This window comes from Arachis hypogaea, chromosome 7 (genome assembly GCF_003086295.3).
Source record: "Arachis hypogaea cultivar Tifrunner chromosome 7, arahy.Tifrunner.gnm2.J5K5, whole genome shotgun sequence".
NCBI classification, from domain to species: domain Eukaryota; kingdom Viridiplantae; phylum Streptophyta; class Magnoliopsida; order Fabales; family Fabaceae; genus Arachis; species Arachis hypogaea.
The window spans coordinates 3,946,869-3,967,353 of NC_092042.1; the positions used below are offsets into that span (position 1 = coordinate 3,946,869).

The window sequence follows — 20,485 nt, forward strand, 5'->3', positions numbered from 1 at the left end:
AAATTTATATTTTAATTATTCCTACTTCATTAAACTATAAGATTAAAGTTTCTAATTTCTTGAATTAATAATTAATTTATTAACTAATTATTCATTAATTACTCAAAAATTACAAACACCCTAATTATACCCTAATCGGATTCCTTACTAGTAGAAAAACACTAATATGTACCGAATAAAGCCATTAGAAATGGATTTGTTGGTAATTGAATAATTTGTAAGAGAAGTCATGTTTGATCAAACCTTTTACTATTATTGCATGTGATGAATACAATAATAATTTAATTAAATTACACTAAGTCTCCTTGCCTAAAAAGTTGAATGCTAATTAAAAAGTATTTAAATATAATACAAATTCATCATCATATTCTTAGGTCTAAATTTATATAATTATTGTTTGGGGTAGATGATGGTACAAAGATACTAGAATCAACTGCAGTTGTTGGTGTTGTCGTCGTTGTCATAGTTGTCGAAAAATGCATTATGTCTTGTTTTAGAGGCACAGTACTAGTGTTAAAAGAGAATGAGACAGCAGGAATAAATTGATGAATTACTCTACTACTATTACTGTTACTATTATTATTGTTTTCTTCTTCGTTTAATTCATCATCACAAGTTAATAAGCCTCCACTTGATTCAGCTTCCTGCAAGATGTACCAACAAAATTCATTATAATGACAAAATCTCATTAATTAATTAATTAATATTATTATTTAAATTCTATTAGATCCTGCAAAAATATATATTTTTCAGTGCGTATTTTCTATTTTTAAAATAAAAAATTTAAGTGTGTCATTTTTTTTCAAAAATATTTTTTACATATTAAAAATTAGTCATCAAATTAATTATTATATATTTTTATACATTTACTCATATTGATTTATATATTTTTAATTAAATAATCAGTCAGCAAAGTATAATAATCAAATCTGTTATAATTGAATAATCAAACATCAAACATATATATATATATATAAAATAGACGTATAATCAAATTTGTTTACACTTTACAGTAATATAATAAAAAAAAATTGAGATACTAAATATACATTTCTATATGTGATGACTAATTTTTAGTGTAAACATGATTTTGTTTAGATATTTACATGTGATCCATAATTAGGCATTCATTCATAAATCTCTAACCACTGGTCTAGCTTATGTAATATATTGTTGACAACATGATAATAAGCTCATTTTTCAAATTAAAATCGTGTGCGGAACAGAAATATAAACAGCGTAATTAATTAATTATGCAAATTCATAGAGACATGGTTTAATAAATAAAAGCAACATGTCATGTATATAATGTCTTAAGGCAAATATAATCATAATGAAATAATATACATACATACATACATATATATATATATATATATATATATATATATATATATATATATATATATATATATATATATGTCAAAATTATTTGTGTGGATGGTGTGTTTATATTTTATGTTATATATATGCATAGGATTTCAGTTAGATGAACGTTAATCCATCTAATTATTTAGCAATATATAGTATATATAGGTTTTTAAAATCAAGATTTAATTATTTTGTTGATCCTATAATTTTATTAAATTTGTAACTAGGTTTTTATATTTTTTTAATTAAATTTTTATACTATTTTTAATTTTATAATTAGATTCTTGTTAATGTAAAGAATAATAGAATTAACGGAATATTTTTTCATAAATTGAAGGTATTTATAATTAAAAATTTAATTAGATCTTTAATCACATATTTTTTAATTTGAAAAGAATATTTCGTTAATTTCAACATTTTTTATACGAAAATAACTTAATCATAAAATTAAAAACAATATAAAAACTCAACTAAAAAAATATTATATAAGAATTTAATTGTAAATGTGGTAAAACTACTATAAGAACTAAAGAGTAATTAAACCTAAAATTAAACATTTGGTTTTATACACCTAAAATCAAACATTGGTTTTATATTATGCATGGTTTTATATAAATAGTACCTGGTTTAAATCATAATCAGTTTCTTCACTGATTTGTGAAATGCCGTTTGATAGATGAAGGTCTTCCCTCAAAATCCTCCTTTCATAATTTGAATCTGTTAAGTTGGTCACTATCGATGATCTAAAATATAAAGGAGACTAAAATAATTAATATACAAATTATATAGAGAACCAACATTTTAATTGATGAGTAACATTAGTCCTTTAATTTTTTCAATTTTAATTTTTTTTTTAGGATTTAGAATTTAAGATTTATAATTTAAAATTTAGGATTTAAAATTTAAGATAAATAAAATAATTTTAAAAAAGTCAGCCTGACTGAAAAAAATTAACTTCCTAATATTATTCTTAATATATTTCAAATTAAAATGATACAAAGTGATATATTATATATACTAGAATTTTATGCTATTAATTAAATTAATCCATAAATCATAACATAAAATATATATTAAACCAATTATGTCATTTATCTTGATGAATAGTAAATAATATATGATTTTTTTGGTGTCTAATTTTTTTCTTGGTGTCTAAATAATATATATGATTAATTGTATATGTGCGGTGTTGATACATTAATAACACATATAATATTATTAAAATTATTACTAATCCACACGAGTTACCTTTTTGGTGAAGGAATGGAGGTGATTTTGAGATCCTTAACATGTTGATATTCTTCCATCAAGTGATCCACTGAGAGGGAAGCATGTCCCTTCAAATTTCTGTACATCTAATTTAGAAAATCAAAAAGTGCTCTTAGATATATCTAATTAAGGTACACATGTATAATTACAAGGATATAAATTTTCAAAAAAAAAATTAATAAAAGAACACAATTAAGATAAGTGTATACACTGTGAATATAAATTAATTTTATATATATATTTATTTACGTAATATTACATCAATAAAAATAATTATCTTTTATATTAATTACGTAGATAATTATTCAAAAAAATAAATATAATTATATAAAATATTTTTACATTCTCAATACATCAAAATTAAACTCGTATAACTATATGCCATAAAATTGTGTGGCCTATATATATACTAGCTAACAAAGTATGACTTCATTGAATTAATCATATTAGTAACAGTTGAGAATTTGGTGGCAATTAGAAGAGAGACAGCTGTAATATATAGGACTACATATTTGGGTGCTAGAGAATGAAAAAAAGTAGCTAGTTTTTAATTTCATTTCATTTTTCAAAGAAAAATAATCATACTAATTAAAAGGACAAGCTAAGGGGAAAGTAGTAATTCCAATTTAGTTAATAAAGCTAGCTTATCTTCATTGTTCATAAAGAGCATATATATATGCATATGTACCTAACCTAACCTAGAGTAGTGTCCAAAGTTGCACATGCATGAGAAACACATTTAAAAATTGTAATCACTTTTTAGAATGCATAATATTATAATATAGAGAGATAAATTAAATCTTAAGAGTTCTTCAACAACAAAGCTAATAAGAAAAATAATCTCTTGCTTTATTTCATCTTTACATTTATGTCATATATTAATATTAGTAAATGACTAAATGTGCACTATACTCTTTTTTCAACAAGTAACATTCATCATCATTAATGTGACACAATATATATATATATATATATATATATATATATATATATATATATATATATGTATATATATATTTTCAACTAATATTATTGTCTTTTCCTAAAGAAGGATCTGTTTGCTTTTTTCTATTTTCTATTTTTTTTTCTTTTTCAAAGCTAAGTATATGTACTTATAGAAGCTAAGGTACAATAAATATCCTCTTATAAAATAATTCTAATTAACAAATGAAAGAAAAGAAAAGTAACAATATGCTGAATTAATGTTTATATATCTTATCCTAAATATAAGGATCGGATAATATTGTAAATTAAATGGATTTACATATATACTAGCTAATAGAATGTTTGAAAAGAACATCAAATATATATAGATATTAAATAATTAAATTAATATATATGCATCACTCTATATTTAAAATTAGGTCTTGGCTAGGGCTATGTCTTTGATTGATTAAAATTAAAGAGAGATGTGACATAAGTTAGAGAAGGAAAATTAATCAATTTTTTTGCCAGCTGGGGAATAATATATATAATCATATCAATCACATTTTTCAAATGAATCATGGCCTTTTGGAACCTAACCACTACTTTTAAAAGAAAAGATGAGAATGAATTGAGATAGAAGAATAATTTGTACCTGAAGATGGCTTTTGATGTGAGCAATTCTTAATCCTTTCACTGGCATCTGCTGCAAAATTTGCTTTGGAGTTGCCTCTGTCAAACAAATTAAATTTTATAATTTGTTAAATAATTTTCATATTTAATATATATATGACTTGATTAATCATATATATCAAATACAATTAATTAACCTTTCCCCTTTCTTGTTTGTTAATAATAAAACACAAGAATTAAACAAAAAAGAGATGAAGCAACCCCTTCAATATTTTTTTTATCTTTTTTTAATTACATATCAAATATATGTTCATATAATTACCAAAAATCAATTAAAAAAGAAATTTTTGTAGTAAATGATACTTCAAATTAAACACAAATTTCTTTATTTTTCCTTCATCATTCATGCTAAATTTTGCTTATTACCCTAATAATAACTATATTATCTTCTCCTGTAAAAGAATTTTTAGGGAGCAACCAAGGTCAAGGAAATTAAATAAATAAGCATAGTTAATTCAAATAATAAAGTATGGTGGTTATTATTTTATTAAAGAGATCAACTTGAAATTTGAAACATCAAAATTTTATGATCATGAAACTGTGCATAGCTTTATTTGAATTTCCTTTATTAATTTGCTGAAACCCTAGCTAGGTAGAAAATGAAGAACATGTTGTAGTGGAAGAATTAAGGGAAAATAATTAATTAAAGAAAATTTAATTAAAGTACTTACTGTGTTTTCCACCAAGGCTTTCAACAGCTTCAACAAATTGTTCATGGAGTTCAGGTGTCCATCTCAACCTTGGAAGTTCTGATTTATTGTATTGTCTTACTCCAATTTTCTCCCAAGTTCTCATTTTTTTTTTGTTGTTTCTAATTTTCAATTGATCAGCAGAAGAAGATAATGAAGAAGCTCATCAATAATGGAAGAGCAAGAATATATATATAAATAAATGAGATTGGTCTTTGGCCTTTTAATTAATTAATAATGTGAATGCATGAAGATGCAACTATATATAGAATATAATATAGACTATAAAGAATGTTTCCTAAAAGTATATATATAAATGGTTTTTCTTTTTTCTTTTTCTTCTTTATTCTTTTCTCTTTTTATAAAATAAAGAGATAGGTAAGGAAGGGAGTTCATTACAAAACATTATATTGCTAACTTCTTCCGTTGACTAAACAAAACTTTTCAAATTTAAAGCAATATTTTTCCAATTTTTCTATAGTTTGTTGTGATCTATTTTTCCATTTTTCAATAATAATAATAATAATAATAATAATAATAATAATAAGGTTTAACTACTCTACTTATTCCTATAGTTTCACAAAATTTTCAATTAGGTTCCTATATTTTTTTTCTTTTAATTGAGTTCTTGCACCAAATTTTTTTTTTAATTAGGTCCTTACACTTTTTTTCCTTTTATTTAGGTTCTTGTACCAATTCTTTTTTTTTAGTTGGGTCCCTATAAAATTAAGCCAATTACTACTAATAGAGACTTAATTAAAAAAAATTGGTGCAGGAATCCAATTAAAAAGGAAAAAGTATAGAGACCTAATTGAAAATTTCATGAAACTATAGGACCAACAAAGTAATTAAACCTAATAATAATAATAATAATAATAATAATAATAATAATAATAATAATAATAAATCATCAAATACTCTTCGTCAAATTGTTTATATATATTGAAATGTTTTATTCAAAGAAAGAAAAAAAAAGTATGTTAATTTACATAGAGTTGGAAAATACTAGTTGCTTTTAACACTGGCTAGTACTTTATTTGATTTATTTTATTTTATATATATAAATTCTTGTCATCACGTTGTCAATCATTAATATAGTGTTATGCAGGAATGAAACTTCTACTACTATCCTATAATATATGGATGAGAATAATATATATATATATTAATTAAGTACTTACAATCTCTATATGGAAATGATTGCAGTTTGATCTGTTTTGAATTATTTTTACCAGAATGTAAAGTTGACAAATTTTCATTTTTTTAGAAATTTCCTTTATCTTTTTCTCTATATTCTACCAAAAAAGTTAATATAATAATTTTATATATAGTTACGTTTTTCTGAAAATAATATTTTTTTGGACATACACCACATGTATAATGTGTCCCCCATCAAATGAGACAATCTAAATGGAATTAATATTTATTCATAGTTTAATGTGTATATAGTATTTAAATATCGTTTAAGTTAATGTAACACACCATTTTGTATAATTTATTTTTATATTTATTAGTTTCCTTCAACATACATATTCATTCCTTTAGAAAACTAATATTCTATCTATAGTTGTATACTAAAATTAGCTATTAAATCATTAATATATATCTATATATATTTATATAAATTAAATAATCAATTTACAGAATAATCAAATTTATTATATTAGAATAATTAAACTTACTATAAATATATTATATAAGTAATACCCTAATCTATCTAATAAAAAAATCAAAGGTTGTAATGTAAATATATACAAACAAAGGAAAAGAGAAAAAAAAAAAGAAGAATGAGAATAATATTGAATATAAGAATTTGATGTCAATAATAGACGGTGCCTACTTTTGGACCCATCTATCTGTTTTGATACTGCCGTGTTCAACACTACACCATACTGCTCCAAAAATTCAAGCACCATGGAAAAACAAAACAATTAACCTAAACAAATTAAACTTCAATTTCTTCAAATTTTAATTAAAGGGTTTATTATATGATGATGATATATTAAGAATTTCACTATATACCTACACCCTTTATTGTAGACATTATTTTGGATCAGTAATTTATCAACATGTATTTTTTTATTTTTAAATTAAAAATTAAATATATAATTAATTAGTAGTAACAGTTTTTTTATACTACAAATATTAAGAGTATGGTATTATTGATATTAATTGTTGGAGAGCAGTTTCCTCTGAATAGCCGTCCATGGCAAAACACATGCACTCTCATTCATTATTATTCCCTTTATACAACAAACTAATGGTATTTCTTTGACCAGTCCCTTCTTTTATAAGATTATATGTTAGGTCCCACTTTCATGCACGTAAACCCTAAAAGCAAGCATGCAAAAAATTCTAGGTATCATTTTCTTCGTTCACACTATTATTATTAGGTAGAATTAATGATGAGTTACATTGTATCTTTTTACTGTTTAAGACACAATAAAATAGAAATATTCTGCGCACAAAGCAGGAATTCTATGGATTAAAGTTGCAAAATTACTTACAAACCTGGCAATTTCTTTTTGTTATTCACAATATCTTTTAATTTAATAGATTAAAAATTAATTCATTAGACTATATTTAAAAAGGAGATTGAGATTAAAATTGAGAGACATGGACTAATGAGAGCCAGAAATTAATTAAGTTTTTATATTATATTTTGTGTAAAATATATTGGACTTATAAGTTTTAATATTATGTTTAGTTTAAGATAAATATAAAGATTGTGGTTGATTTGAAATTTGAAAAGTTAAATTAATGTATTTTTTAAAAGAAATGTTATTAAAGTTTTAATTTTTATCCCAAAAAATTTCAGCTCTCTGTGTCTCTACTTTTTAGAGAAATTGAAGAAATTGAAATTTATGTCCTGGGACTAAAATTTTAGTTTCAATTTCTGACCATCAAACACAATATTGAGTCTCAATTGCATAATCTCCGTCCTAATATCTGAAAACAAACGCTACTTTAGGAATAGAAACTCTATTTAAGAATTTATTGTTAGATAATAAATTATTACGTATATAAGACATGATTTATTTAAAATTCTAAAACTTATTTAAGTGGACAAATAAACTAAATATTTGACCAAATCAAATTAATTATAAAATTTTCATATCTATATTTTTAAAAATGATATGGAACCTCATAACTTTAATACATGTCAAGAAACAAAATCTATTAGATTTAATGTTATTTCTGGACGTGAAATAGGCATATTATAAATTTTATATTTCTTTAATGTGGTTTTTAGGGTGAGTGTTTAATTATACATGTGAGGTAGACATTTTCTTTTGCCCCTTAAATTATAGTTTTTAGGATAAATAAAATACACACTACCTCTTTGATTTGTTCCACAGTTTTCCTTCGTGTTTGGAATGTTTCTGATTTTCTTTTCAAAATGAGAAAACAATGGGATCATGTATGAATCATCAATTGATAGATATAATATTGTCTTATTATTTCTTTTGCCAATGTGTGAAAGTGACAAATTAAAAAAGATAATATTCTTTAAACTTGTTAAACGACAATTTTGAATGTAGATATATGTGTAGGTTATTGTTATAATGTTATCTACTACCAATGGCTTTAATTTCACTTTTCATGTCAGACAAATAGAATTTTAATTCTTAATTAATTCATAATTATTATGTATTCTTGATCTGCTAATTATTTTCATTATTATATATTATGCATGCACATAATTGGTCCCTACCATGTCCTTGCAAATAACCACTTCTCAACTTCCTCATCAAACTAACTACTTTATGGAATGAATAATAATTATTTAAAGAAAAATCTCCTATTTTTGTAAAACAAAATATCAAAAAAAAATTATTACATTAGCATAGTGCTTTCCAATTAAAGTATCAAACTATTCCTTTTTTGCAAGAAACTTTTTTTTTTTAATTGAAAAAAGAAACTTAGCCTGATAGTGACTAAAATAAAATTAAATCCAAATTAATTCTTTTTTTAATTTTTGTCTCAACAATTTTGGTAGTTTTAGATAGGATTAATGAACTAAACTGATATATAAGGTTGGGTTTGTTTATAGAGACAGGACACTGAGATAGGAATAGAGAAACACAAAATTGTGTTTGACAGATAAGATATAGACAGAGATACTAAATTTGTGTATTTTGTGTTTATCCTGACAAGAAAGATACGTAGATATTAACAAGGAACACAACTTATTTTTTATTTTATTTTTTTATTATTCTTGTTAATTTTTTATAATTATAATTTTTATTATTAGATTTTTCTTCTCAATTTTTTAAATGAAAAAATGAGAATAAATTGAATTTTTATAATTTATTTTAGGTTATCAAATAGAATACAAAAACATAATATTTTGTGTCTTATCTATTCTTTGTGTCTTATTCTTAATGTCTTATCTTATCTTATTTTTAAAAATAAATGCAGCTTAAAATCAGATAAGTCAACTATATATATATATATATATATATATATATATATATATATATATATATATATATATTGCATTTTATTAGAATTGTGACCACCTAACTATATATATGCAACGCAAAAGACTTTGGATTTTTTTGTATTGGATGATACAAAAATAAATAGATTAAAGTATCATTTTTGTTTGTGTCTCTAATATTTAAATCGTTCTATTTGTATCTCTAATGTTTATAAAAGTAATTCAATGTTATTTTACTGTCAATTATACTAACAAATAAGATTGTATTTTTCAATTATTCTCAGTTGAATGTATTTATTTTCAATTAGATCTCATTTAGATGTATTCGATTTCAATATTGTACCCACTATTTGTGTTTAGGTTCAATTATGTTCCTAAAAAAGTGAATTATGTAAATGTTATAGGGATTAATTTCAACTTTTGATAAATTATTTTTCGCATTTGTATTATAATTTTAAGGAGAGATTTTCAAAACCCAAACTAAAGCTCATGATGTGTAATTGATGATAGGATAACATTAAATCACTTTTACAATATATAAATTGGATGATTTAAACTTTAGAGACACAAATAAAATTTATTCTCTAAACATTAGAGACAAAAACATACTTTACTTAAATAAATATAAACAAATAAGGTAAGTTCATTTTATTAGAATTGCGACAAAAATTCAATTGTGTTGATTTTCTTTCTTACAAGTTGCAATTGCGTACGATATGTACATAAATAAATTCTCTGCGAGTACATCTCTTTTTTTCAACTACGCAATAACAACGCAATTACTGAACTATTAATTGGAGCTTTGCAAGTCGAAATTTTAGAAATGAGATTTTCCAATTAGAAAAGGAGTTTAGTTTTGACTGAGAATTTAAAATTATATTGTTATTCAATTATATTCAGTGATTTAAATAATAATTTAAAAAGTAGATTCAAAAAGTTTTTTTTCTCCTACTATTATTATTAAGAGTAGGTATAAGCCTCAAGGAATTTTTTATTTTTATAAATAAAATAAATGTAATAATTATTATAAATAATTTATCATTTTAAATTCAAGGGTTTTGATCTGGTAAATAATTTTTAATTATTTATTTTAGTAATTATCACATTTATTTTATTTATAAAAATAAAAAATCCAAGCCTCAAGTTAGTTGGAGAGAAAAATGAAATATACTTTATATATATAAGAATGTGGAGAATGAAGATATTTTTTTATATATAGATACATTTTGACAAGTAAATGTGGAGCATTTTGTCATTATCCATACTGAAAACGAATAATATTCATAAGCGGGTAGAATAAACGGACAAATCAGTTTAAAAAAATATTAAAATTAAATAAAATTTTATAAATATGAAAAGATTTAAGACTTGGGGTGGGTTTATATAAAAAGATCCTTTTTTAGGTGATTTTTTAAAAAATAAAAAAATAAAAGTAATTTTATTTTTAAATATTTTATATAAAAATATTTTTTTATTTGATAATTATTTTGAGTACAACTATATAAAAATAGTGTTTTTTGTTTATTTATTATTTTAAAAATATTTTTTAAGTAAAAAATATATAAATTATAACTTTTAAAAATTATAACCCTTCAATTATTACATGATTATATATTTGTGATATTTTTTTACTTTCATTACTAAAATTTTGTCAAACACAATAACAAATAAAAATTATTTTTTTATTGAATTTTGTTTCCTAATAATTTAGCGACACCCAATACAAACTCTTATTATTACTAGATTTTTCTTTTCGGAAATCATAAAGAAAAATACCCTCGTTAAGAATTTCATCTTCTAGGAAATAATTAAGGATACATTAACTTTTTTCAGTAATATTATTATATTTTAACAAGTTTTAAAACTACCTACACACATTCTTCATTCTTAAAAAATCACAAACACACTCTTCACACCTATTTAATTAGTTTGGTGATTGAAGTTGAAAGATGCATATCTATGTAGGTATGGTTTGTGCTATGTAATATCCAATAGCCGCAATATTATTATTGATCCATGCATATATATATATATATATATATATATATATATATATATATATATATATATATATATATATATATATAAAGGGCCATGCTGTAAAGTAAACTACACAGAATTTCTGAACAACTTTTTCTTTTCATGCGCACTATATATACCAAGTTTCCAATTTAGCTAGCTAGGGTTATGTGTTCTACTTCCTCATTATTGTTGTTAGTATTAAGAATAAGAATGTTCTCTATTTATCTATATATTTAATTAATTTTTTCCACTATATATATACCAAGTTTCAATGAAACTAAACAACATGCGCCTCAATTCTTGAAAATGATTCACACGCTCAAATAAATAATCTTTCTCACGGCACCATTATTATTTAAATATTTTGAAGGTTTTAAAATAAATTATTAGATATAAGTTCATATATATATGAATTTAATTTTTGTACCTAATAGTATAAATCTTATATACAGACATTCAATCATGTTTCACTGTATTAAGAAGTTATTTAACCAACTTGAATTGGTCGAGTGGTCAACTCACTCATTCGCTTAAATAAGTGTTGTGAGTTCGAATCATCGGCGACGGATTAATTTTTGACTTGTTGAGCTGGAGATACTGTGGGCAATAAAAAAATTATTTAAATGCATATATTTAATTATAGTGACTAAATTTTTTTTGTAATATTTAAAAAGAATTGTTAAAAAATTAAATCCACATTTTTGTATATTTTAATAATACTCATAAATTTTATTTTAAAATTAAAAATATTATTAAATAATAAAAAATATTATTTTAATTTTAAAAAAAGTGTTGCTAAAGTTATATATATACTACTATAACTATTATAATATTATAGACACTATTTATAACATGTACCAAAAATTATTTATATTACACCGTGAATGTATTAAAATTAAATTATAATAAAATGCACTAATAAAGGAATCATTAGCTACCTTGATTTTGGTGAGAAATAAACTTGGTGTAGTTATTGTCAACTTTTCTCTTCATGTTGCGTGTGAATGTTAGCATGAAAAGTAGGTAATTAACATGCGGTTTAAGATAATCTAACATAAACAGGTTCTTAATTACCAATTAATATTCTTGAGATTATTGTGCATGCTTATGCAATATAAAATTATGATATATGGATAAAAGTTTGTTTCTATCCGCACAATTTCATTGTTCATTTTAGGGTAAAGTTTAAGTTTAATTTGTTGACTACACCTATATCTACTTTACCAAAATAATGCAACAAAAGTCATACATTATTGCTGTATAAATTCGTCATGTGCAGTAGTCCTAATCATATCACATGTCTAAATTTCACTCAGCTCACCTTATTGTAATAATTGGCGTGTATATATATATATATATATATATATATATATATATATATATATATATATGCGCACTTTTATTCTAATAGTATAAAACTAATCGGTCCCTAATTTGGTAGCTATTAGTGATAGTCACTAAAATCAGTCGCTAACTTAACAATTAGCAACTAATTTAGCGATCAGCACGTTAGCAACCGAATTAACGACTATACACTTATTCACCCTTTCACTATCAATTGCAAAATCGATCGCTAAAATAAAAAATAGCGACCGATTTTGTGACCAACAGTCCCAAAAAATTATTTTCTATTTTGGTTGCTAATTCGATCGCTAAATGAAAAAATAGCGACCGATTTTAGTGACCAATTTTATTCTGGTTGCATTAAAATTTTATCGGTCGCTAATTCGATTGCTAGTAGTGACCGATTTTCTTAGTAGCTAAAATCAGTCGTTGAATATAATTTAGCAATCGATTTAGCAACTAATATTTTTTTGGTCCTAAAAATTCTATATCGATCGCAAAATCGGTCGCTATTCTAATATTTTCTTGTAGTGTGTGTATGCGTGTGTGTGTGTATATGTGTGGGAGATCAATTAATTATCTTTCATTTCAGTATTATGAATTTATTATTAATTTAAATATTAATAAAATAAAATCTTAAAAATTTTAAAATTTAAAATAAAAACTAACATTAATCTAACAAAATAAATAACATAGAATAAAAATATTTATTTACTTTCAAAATACACAATTTTTTTTCATATATATTGATATGATTTCTAAATATGAAAGGAATATATAAAACAAAGAAAGGAGCATACGTATATATATAGTATACGAATATTCAAACAAAATATTATATGCTGTCTTAATCATTTTCTACCGCCACTAAATAAAAACTAGCTAGCTATAACTTCACTTGAATATATAGTCAAACTTGAATCATTCTACACTCAATTATATATTATATTATAAAATAAACACAAAAAGTATAACTAGCTATCTACTAATTAATAATCATGTACCTTCTCCGATCCAAGGTGTGATAAGCGGTTAACCTCTCAACAAGAAGAAAAGCATAAAATAAAGAAATAATATAATATAGCCAATCACATAAAAATTAAGCAAGTTTTAATTAAAAAAAGGATTTGGTTGATTGGGGCAATGTTTAGAGTAGACACGTGTTGAGATATTATGTCATGTAATTTGCCATAAATATATGATTGTAGCAGGTTAGTTGACTTGATTAACTATTTTCCACACCAACTGAATAATCTAAACTTGTAATTATGTATGTTGTAAGTGTATCAGATTTCCTAAAAGAGATTAATTGCATTGGTGGGTTTAATTCTGGAAGAGGTGTTTGTTGAAGCTGCTGCTTGTTCTTCATGGCTTGACCTACTTCATTGTCCTAACCTATGTATGATTATTTCATTATTATTAGTACTTTAGTAGAATTTAGAAAATTTTCTTTTGGTTTTCACTTTTTCATTCTGATAGAATAAGAATTCATCTGCTGTAAATGTAAATCTGAGCTTTATTTAAGGGTATACCATTGACCAATAAATTTTTGTATATACAAGACGAGATTCAAACTCTCAATACTTACTTAAGCAGACGAGTGAGTTGATTATTCCGGCCAAACCAAATTGATTTTTTTTTTTTGGGGTGAATCAACGGGATTATAAACCCCAAAAAAAATAAAAACAAAACAAAGAAAATCAAGATCCTTTTAATATGGGAGATCTAAACAAATCAAAAGATAAAGTTGACATAAAATCAGAATGGAGAAGTCTAAAGTGTGTAATCTAAAGGGAACTTCTTGCCCATTCTTTGCTAGATGCTCTCCTGCATAATTAGCTTCTCTGAGCAAATGACTCCATCTCGCATTATGAATTCTTCTTGACAAAATTTTAATATCTTCAATTAAAGTACTGCAAGGATAAGTGGAAAGGAACCTTTCTTTACAAAACTTAGCTATAAATCAGACTCAACGATAATATGTTGTATCACTAACCTATCTTTTAATAATATCCCATAATTCTGCATGCATAATTAAACACCTTCAATGTTGCAAGAGAAAGCCGAAATAAACCTACCCAAATAATCTCAAAACAAAACAAACCTCCACATGCTGCATTATTATTATGTGCATAAAAAGATTCATCTATATTGAGCTTAATAAATTGCTCCGGAAGAAATATCCATCTAATAAAACACTCTCAGCTCTTCTTTGTAATTTTACATTTCTTCATTACATTGAATAGAGTTGACTCAGAGTCCCTAATTAATAAGCCAAGGTTTTGTTTTTGGTTAAACACTTTTTGATCGTTTTGGACTAAACATTTAACTATTTATGTGGCCACATCCTATGGGTGGCAAATGGAAAAGCCTACCCCATCCCATTTAATGAGAAGATCCTAAAATCTCTCCCTGTCCCGCCTAATAACGAATTGACAGACCAAACCTGTCAAATCTTTTTTTTTATTAAATATTAAATAATTAAATAATATAGATAATTTTACAATTATTTTAATAAATTTATAATTTTTAAAAACATAAAAAAATTATAATTTTTAAATTCACAAATATTGAGATCTTTATAATTATAAATATGTAATAATCATAATCATAAACCAAATTTTTTGAAACAATAATAAAATCAACATGGACAAAAAAAAAGCGTTGAGCCCACCAAGGAGACCCGTCCCGCCCCACCAAAGCCCATGGTTTAAGCAGGCTTTCAAAGTGTAGCGCTCAATTTTCTAATGGCGGGCTACACGGGCCACCCTGACGGGTTTAGGCTCATTTGGCATCCCTACTCATCCCCCTATTCCAATCAATATTTTTAGTTTAAAAAATAAAAAAAAAATCACGTGAAGAGGACTCAGCCTAGAAAGAGACCAAGAAATATGTTCACCTTCCACAAATTCCATTGTCACTTTAAACGCAAGGGAAACAAGAAATATGTCCACCTTTCGCAGATTCAGTTAGCATTTTTAATGCAAGGAAACCAGTATTGTATCAAATAAAACTTATTTAACCATCTAAGCGCTGAAATACATTGAAGGCAACAGCATTGTTAAGCCTTGATTTTTCAGATTTTCAAACAAAATGATTATGCAAGCGGACCATCTCCAACTCAACAACCAGGAACCTGCAAATGCAGAAATCAATTAAGTCATATATCAACAACCACATAATAAGATAAAAAACAAACACGTCATGAAACTATTGAGATTCAAAACATAATCATCTGCGCAAACAGTTTGAACGTTTTGAACTTTGGACACAGCGAGGGCTCTGCTACACTATGAAATTCTGATACAGTCAGTTTTTATCATTTATCCCACACTACAGCAAGTATTTAAAAAATAAGGCATTTCAGCCGCCACCGATTTCATTGTCATGTCATGTTAAGTACATTCCATAAATATTTCTAACTAGCTTGTCTATGCCCAATAAATACTTCTAAATCTGAAAATTTTGGAGCAAACAAAAGGATCAAAGAGAACCGGTGATTTGTGAGTTGGACATCTAAAAGTGCTGCACCCTTTATTGGAAAGAAACGGCAAACAATGTTATCAAACAGCATCATAGTTAATATGTAAATTCCGAACCCTAAACAACATGCCCATAATTTCAAACACAGAGGAGGAAGAGTCATACAGCAGCTAAAACTAAAAACGTGTGCTACGAAAAGATCACAAATTGTGTATTTTGGTACAATTATAGCTCAACCAATCATCTGCAGGAATAAAATAATATCAATTGTTTAGAACAACTATTTATAAGTCCACAAACACATGAAACATCAGTAATAAATTCTAATAGAAAGACGTGGCCTCCAAAAGTCAAAATGCACCATCATGTCAAAACTAAGTATAACTCTATTCTGAATTTCTCATACACAATTGCAGCAAGGGATCATCATCAATCACCACTCAATTTAAAACAACACCCTCATCTGCAGTTCCCAAAGGGTCAAAAGAATTTTGTATATAGCAAACAGCCAAACAAAGCTAACAACTGCTCACACAAAAATCATTTCAAGATGGAATGACAAATAATACAGAAACTTATGCAAGATGCTCCATTTCCCACTCATCCAAGGTGAGAACTTCCACTTATTATCACAACAAAACCTCCCAAAAAAAATTCAGCCAACAACTCCTTCCACCGATGTTATCATTTCAAGGATACCCAAACAGGCATGGATCATAATGCAATCCTGATCACTACACCTCAAACTCTCAAAGACATATAACATATCACCAAACTGAAAACATACCAAACAAGCAATCCAAACAAATCAAAAGTAGTAGTACTCAAATTTGACAACATATCAGTGTAAATTTCACTACATCAAAATCCAATCCACCACTGCATCTTTGACTCTTGAGATGCTTGCTGATAGAAAAGGTCAAACACTTTCACTAATATATCCAAGTCCGGCATTGACTAGCACAGTAAGAATCCTCTTCAATCACACGTTACCAAAATCAAACCCTAAGGCTTGTAATTAATTCTACAAATACATCTCACCCACGGAAATTATCCCCATTTCTACCCACATATAAAGCACCTAACACAATCAACCCTAGAATTACCAACAACCAACCGAATTCTAGATCTATCTACATCATAAACCCTAAAACCACAAATAAAATAAAAAGATTAAAAAGTACCGATTGGAGATCAATGGTGGGCGGCGGCGGAACCGTGTGCCTTAGCGAGGCGCTCGTGCTCGAGGTGCTCATAATGGCGGCGCTCCTCGGGAAGATTAACGAGGTAGGACAAAACCATGCCGCCGAAGCAAACATGGTAGAGTGGATCAGGAGAACTGGTTTCGATGTACTTGGTATAGTAGTTATCCAATCCGCGGTTAAAGGAGTTCTTGATGTAATCGAGAGATAACTTGGGCTTGATGTAGTTGGGAAGCTCCTTCACCTTCAAACCCCTGATCTCGTTGACGAAGTTCCTCAGCGCCATTTGGGATCCTCAAAAACCCTAGAAAATTGGGGGAGATTGAGAATAAAATGCTGATTCTTGATAATACTATTCTTCAAAACCAGAGAATCCAAAAACAGAAAATGAAGCAAAGAATCCAAACTCACCAACCATGGAAGAATGAAAAGGGCTTTTACTTTGGGCTTCATCATGTCTCAATTCTTAAATCATATAAGGGATCTTCAACCAACTAGCCCAAAAGCCCGTGTACAACTACAACCACTCATTTCTAGTCATAAAATGACCCCAAAAAAAATCTAGTCATAAAATATTTGAATATTGATAATTTTAAATAAAAAATGTAAATTAACTAAATATATATATAAATGGTTAGAAATGATAGTTTATTATAGTAGAAAAATTAAACATTTTGTATTATCTCATTTTTTTAATTTTATCATTTTTTTAATAGCAAAAATAGAATATGTATACACAAGATTAAAACAAAAGTAATGCATGTAACATTTATTTAAAAAAAAATCCATACATACTAAATATCTTGAGTAAATTTCTTATTTGTTTTGTTTTTCTCCCGAGTATTATGAAATGTGAATGTAAGAAGTATACATAAAAGATAAAAAAAAAAATGTACTTACAACACATTAGAAATTTTTTCAAACAAAATTTTTGTATTCTCTCTTTATCTGTTGACATAATATTTGTTCATTTGTTGTATTACTTTTCTAATTTTTTTCATAGATCTTAATATATAGTATAAATAAGTAGTATATTTTTTTTTATAAACAACGAGGGAGCTTAATCTCTAAGAAAAGAAATATTTTTATTGTTAGAAAGTAAATATTTTCAAAAGGAAATGTTAAAAAACTAACATTTTTTATAATAAAAAAGAAAATATTTGGGGTTGCTCCGATTTCTACGTTCCTTCAATTCACAGGTTCTCTCTCTGACGTTTAGCTTCTCATCCGGAAAAACCACCACAGTTACCACCAGCACTGAGCGCCACCATGGAAGGTGGCGGAGCAACGCTATCGGATGTTTACCAAAGCGCGAAGAAGCTCCTCCTGAAGACGCGTGACGGCGTGGAACGCCTCGAGCGCCTCGACTACTCCGCCTCCTCCGATCTCTCCCTCTCCCTCTCCAATGACATCTCTCAGATCCAATCCCTATGCGTCCAGATGGATCGATTCTGGCGCTCCATCGCCGCCAAATCTCAGCGAGATCTCTGGAAAAGGTTCGTTCCAAATCATCTCCTCTTTCGCCCGTTTTTTAACCTATTCTTAATAATTTCTAATAGAAAATTCTGGTTCTGCAACACGTTAGTTATGAGGCCATGATGCTTCTGAAATAAACGAAGTATCTGCAATCGGTAAAATAAATGCATGCAGTTTGTGTACATTGTAGTTTAGAAGAAGAATTTCCAATACGGTAACTAGTGTGGTAGCAAAGTTTGGAATCTGGTTTTTTTTTTTTTTTTTTTTGCCAGTGGTTGATGTTGAAGTGGTTGCTATGTGAATTTTGGTGCAGAAAAGTGGAACAGATAGCTGAAGAGGCTGACTCTCTGAAACAGTCTTTAGATAAATATAACATAAAAAATCAGAAACGGATCACAGAAGCTAAAGAGAGAGCAGAGCTTCTGGGACGAGCAGTATGTACTTGAATTTTCATCATGCTCTGGTTTTGGTGATTCTCTCTATTACTGTTTTTATGTTCTTGCTTGATTTTGATGCATGCATGATTGATTTGATTTTTGTTAATTTGATGTGGCAGAATGGGGAATCCAGCCATGTTTTGAGGATCTTTGATGAGGAGGCACAAGCTATGCAATCGGTTCGAAACTCAAGGCTTGAGCTGCAGAATTCTACTGCACTTGGGGAAACCATCCTTTCGTCAATACATGGGCAAAGGGAACGCTTGAAGGTATCTTCATTCTTCCTTTGCCTTCCTTTCATACATTTAATACGATGATAATATACTTGATCCATGGCCTGAAAGATATGAAAGATAGGATTAGCAAACACTTAGATTAAAACTATTGTTTATGTTTAGCTATAATCTCTTTTTTTAATTATCCGTTATGAATGATAGATTATATGTATTAGTATATTTTTTAACTTTCACGCAAACAACTAGTTTTTGACAACTATACTCGACAACCACACACAAGTTAAAAAGGTGTTTAATGAAACGGCATAACAAGTTCGAAACAGACATCTCTTTTACTTTTTGTATAGTTATATATATTTGTCAAAACTGTTGTTTACATAGCACTTCTTGAAGAAATAGTTCATTTTCTTGCAGATTTCATTTGTGACTAATAAGTTGGTTTTGAACAAGTGTAGCTTCTGTCTCTTCTTTGGTTAAAAGCTAAATTTAAAATGTTGCTTTAGATTTCGTTTCTAGCAATGTTAACACTAAATGATTGCTGCAGAATGCTCATAGGAAAGCATTGGATGTGCTGAACACAGTGGGCATGTCAAATTCTGTTTTGAGGCTAATTGAGAGACGTAACCGTGTTGATCAGTGGATCAAATATGCAGGCATGCTTTTAACTGTCATTTTCTTGTTTGCTTTTGTTATATGGAGACGTTAGACAGGACCATCTTTCAAGAGTTCGTATCTTCCTTTATGAAAAGTATATGCAAATAGATTTGTCTAGAAAAAATGTTTTGTACCTTTGAATAACTAAGGTTGCTTAAAATTTGCTTGTATTCTTTATACCTGATATTTGAGCTAGATAGAATCTAAGCCTATATAGTTTTGTTCTTATTAACCTTTTCGA

At 26.6% G+C, this 20,485-nt stretch overlaps 3 protein-coding genes across 4 annotated transcripts; 1 reads left to right on the forward strand and 2 right to left on the reverse strand.

Annotated features, from left to right (window-relative positions):
• Positions 1-232: 232 nt before the first annotated feature.
• On the reverse strand, positions 233-5,161 carry LOC112703903 (uncharacterized). The gene is made up of 5 exons (XM_025755527.3): positions 4,929-5,161; positions 4,220-4,296; positions 2,620-2,726; positions 1,994-2,114; positions 233-644 (listed from the first exon to the last, which is right to left on the reverse strand). Exons 1-5 carry the CDS (start codon positions 5,050-5,052, stop codon positions 363-365), a joined length of 711 nt encoding a protein of 236 aa, XP_025611312.1. The 5' UTR covers positions 5,053-5,161; the 3' UTR covers positions 233-362.
• A 10,485-nt stretch (positions 5,162-15,646) lies between these two features.
• Positions 15,647-17,986, reverse strand: LOC112702071 (uncharacterized). 2 transcript variants are annotated; one of them, XM_025752951.3, is made up of 3 exons: positions 17,853-17,986; positions 17,424-17,745; positions 15,647-15,892 (listed from the first exon to the last, which is right to left on the reverse strand). In XM_025752951.3, the coding sequence occupies exon 2, from the start codon at positions 17,725-17,727 to the stop codon at positions 17,434-17,436; it is 294 nt and encodes a 97-aa protein (XP_025608736.1). In that variant the 5' UTR covers positions 17,728-17,745; positions 17,853-17,986; the 3' UTR covers positions 15,647-15,892; positions 17,424-17,433. The 2 variants fall into 2 exon arrangements, with proteins under 2 accessions (XP_025608736.1, XP_025608735.1); XM_025752950.3 differs by lacking the exon at positions 17,853-17,986 and having other exon boundaries at positions 17,424-17,838.
• Positions 17,987-18,241: 255 nt separating this feature from the next.
• LOC112702073 (membrin-11) lies at positions 18,242-20,476 on the forward strand. The gene is made up of 4 exons (XM_025752956.3): positions 18,242-18,937; positions 19,231-19,351; positions 19,474-19,623; positions 20,135-20,476. Exons 1-4 carry the CDS (start codon positions 18,711-18,713, stop codon positions 20,294-20,296), a joined length of 660 nt encoding a protein of 219 aa, XP_025608741.1. The 5' UTR covers positions 18,242-18,710; the 3' UTR covers positions 20,297-20,476.
• The last annotated feature ends 9 nt before the right edge of the window (positions 20,477-20,485 follow it).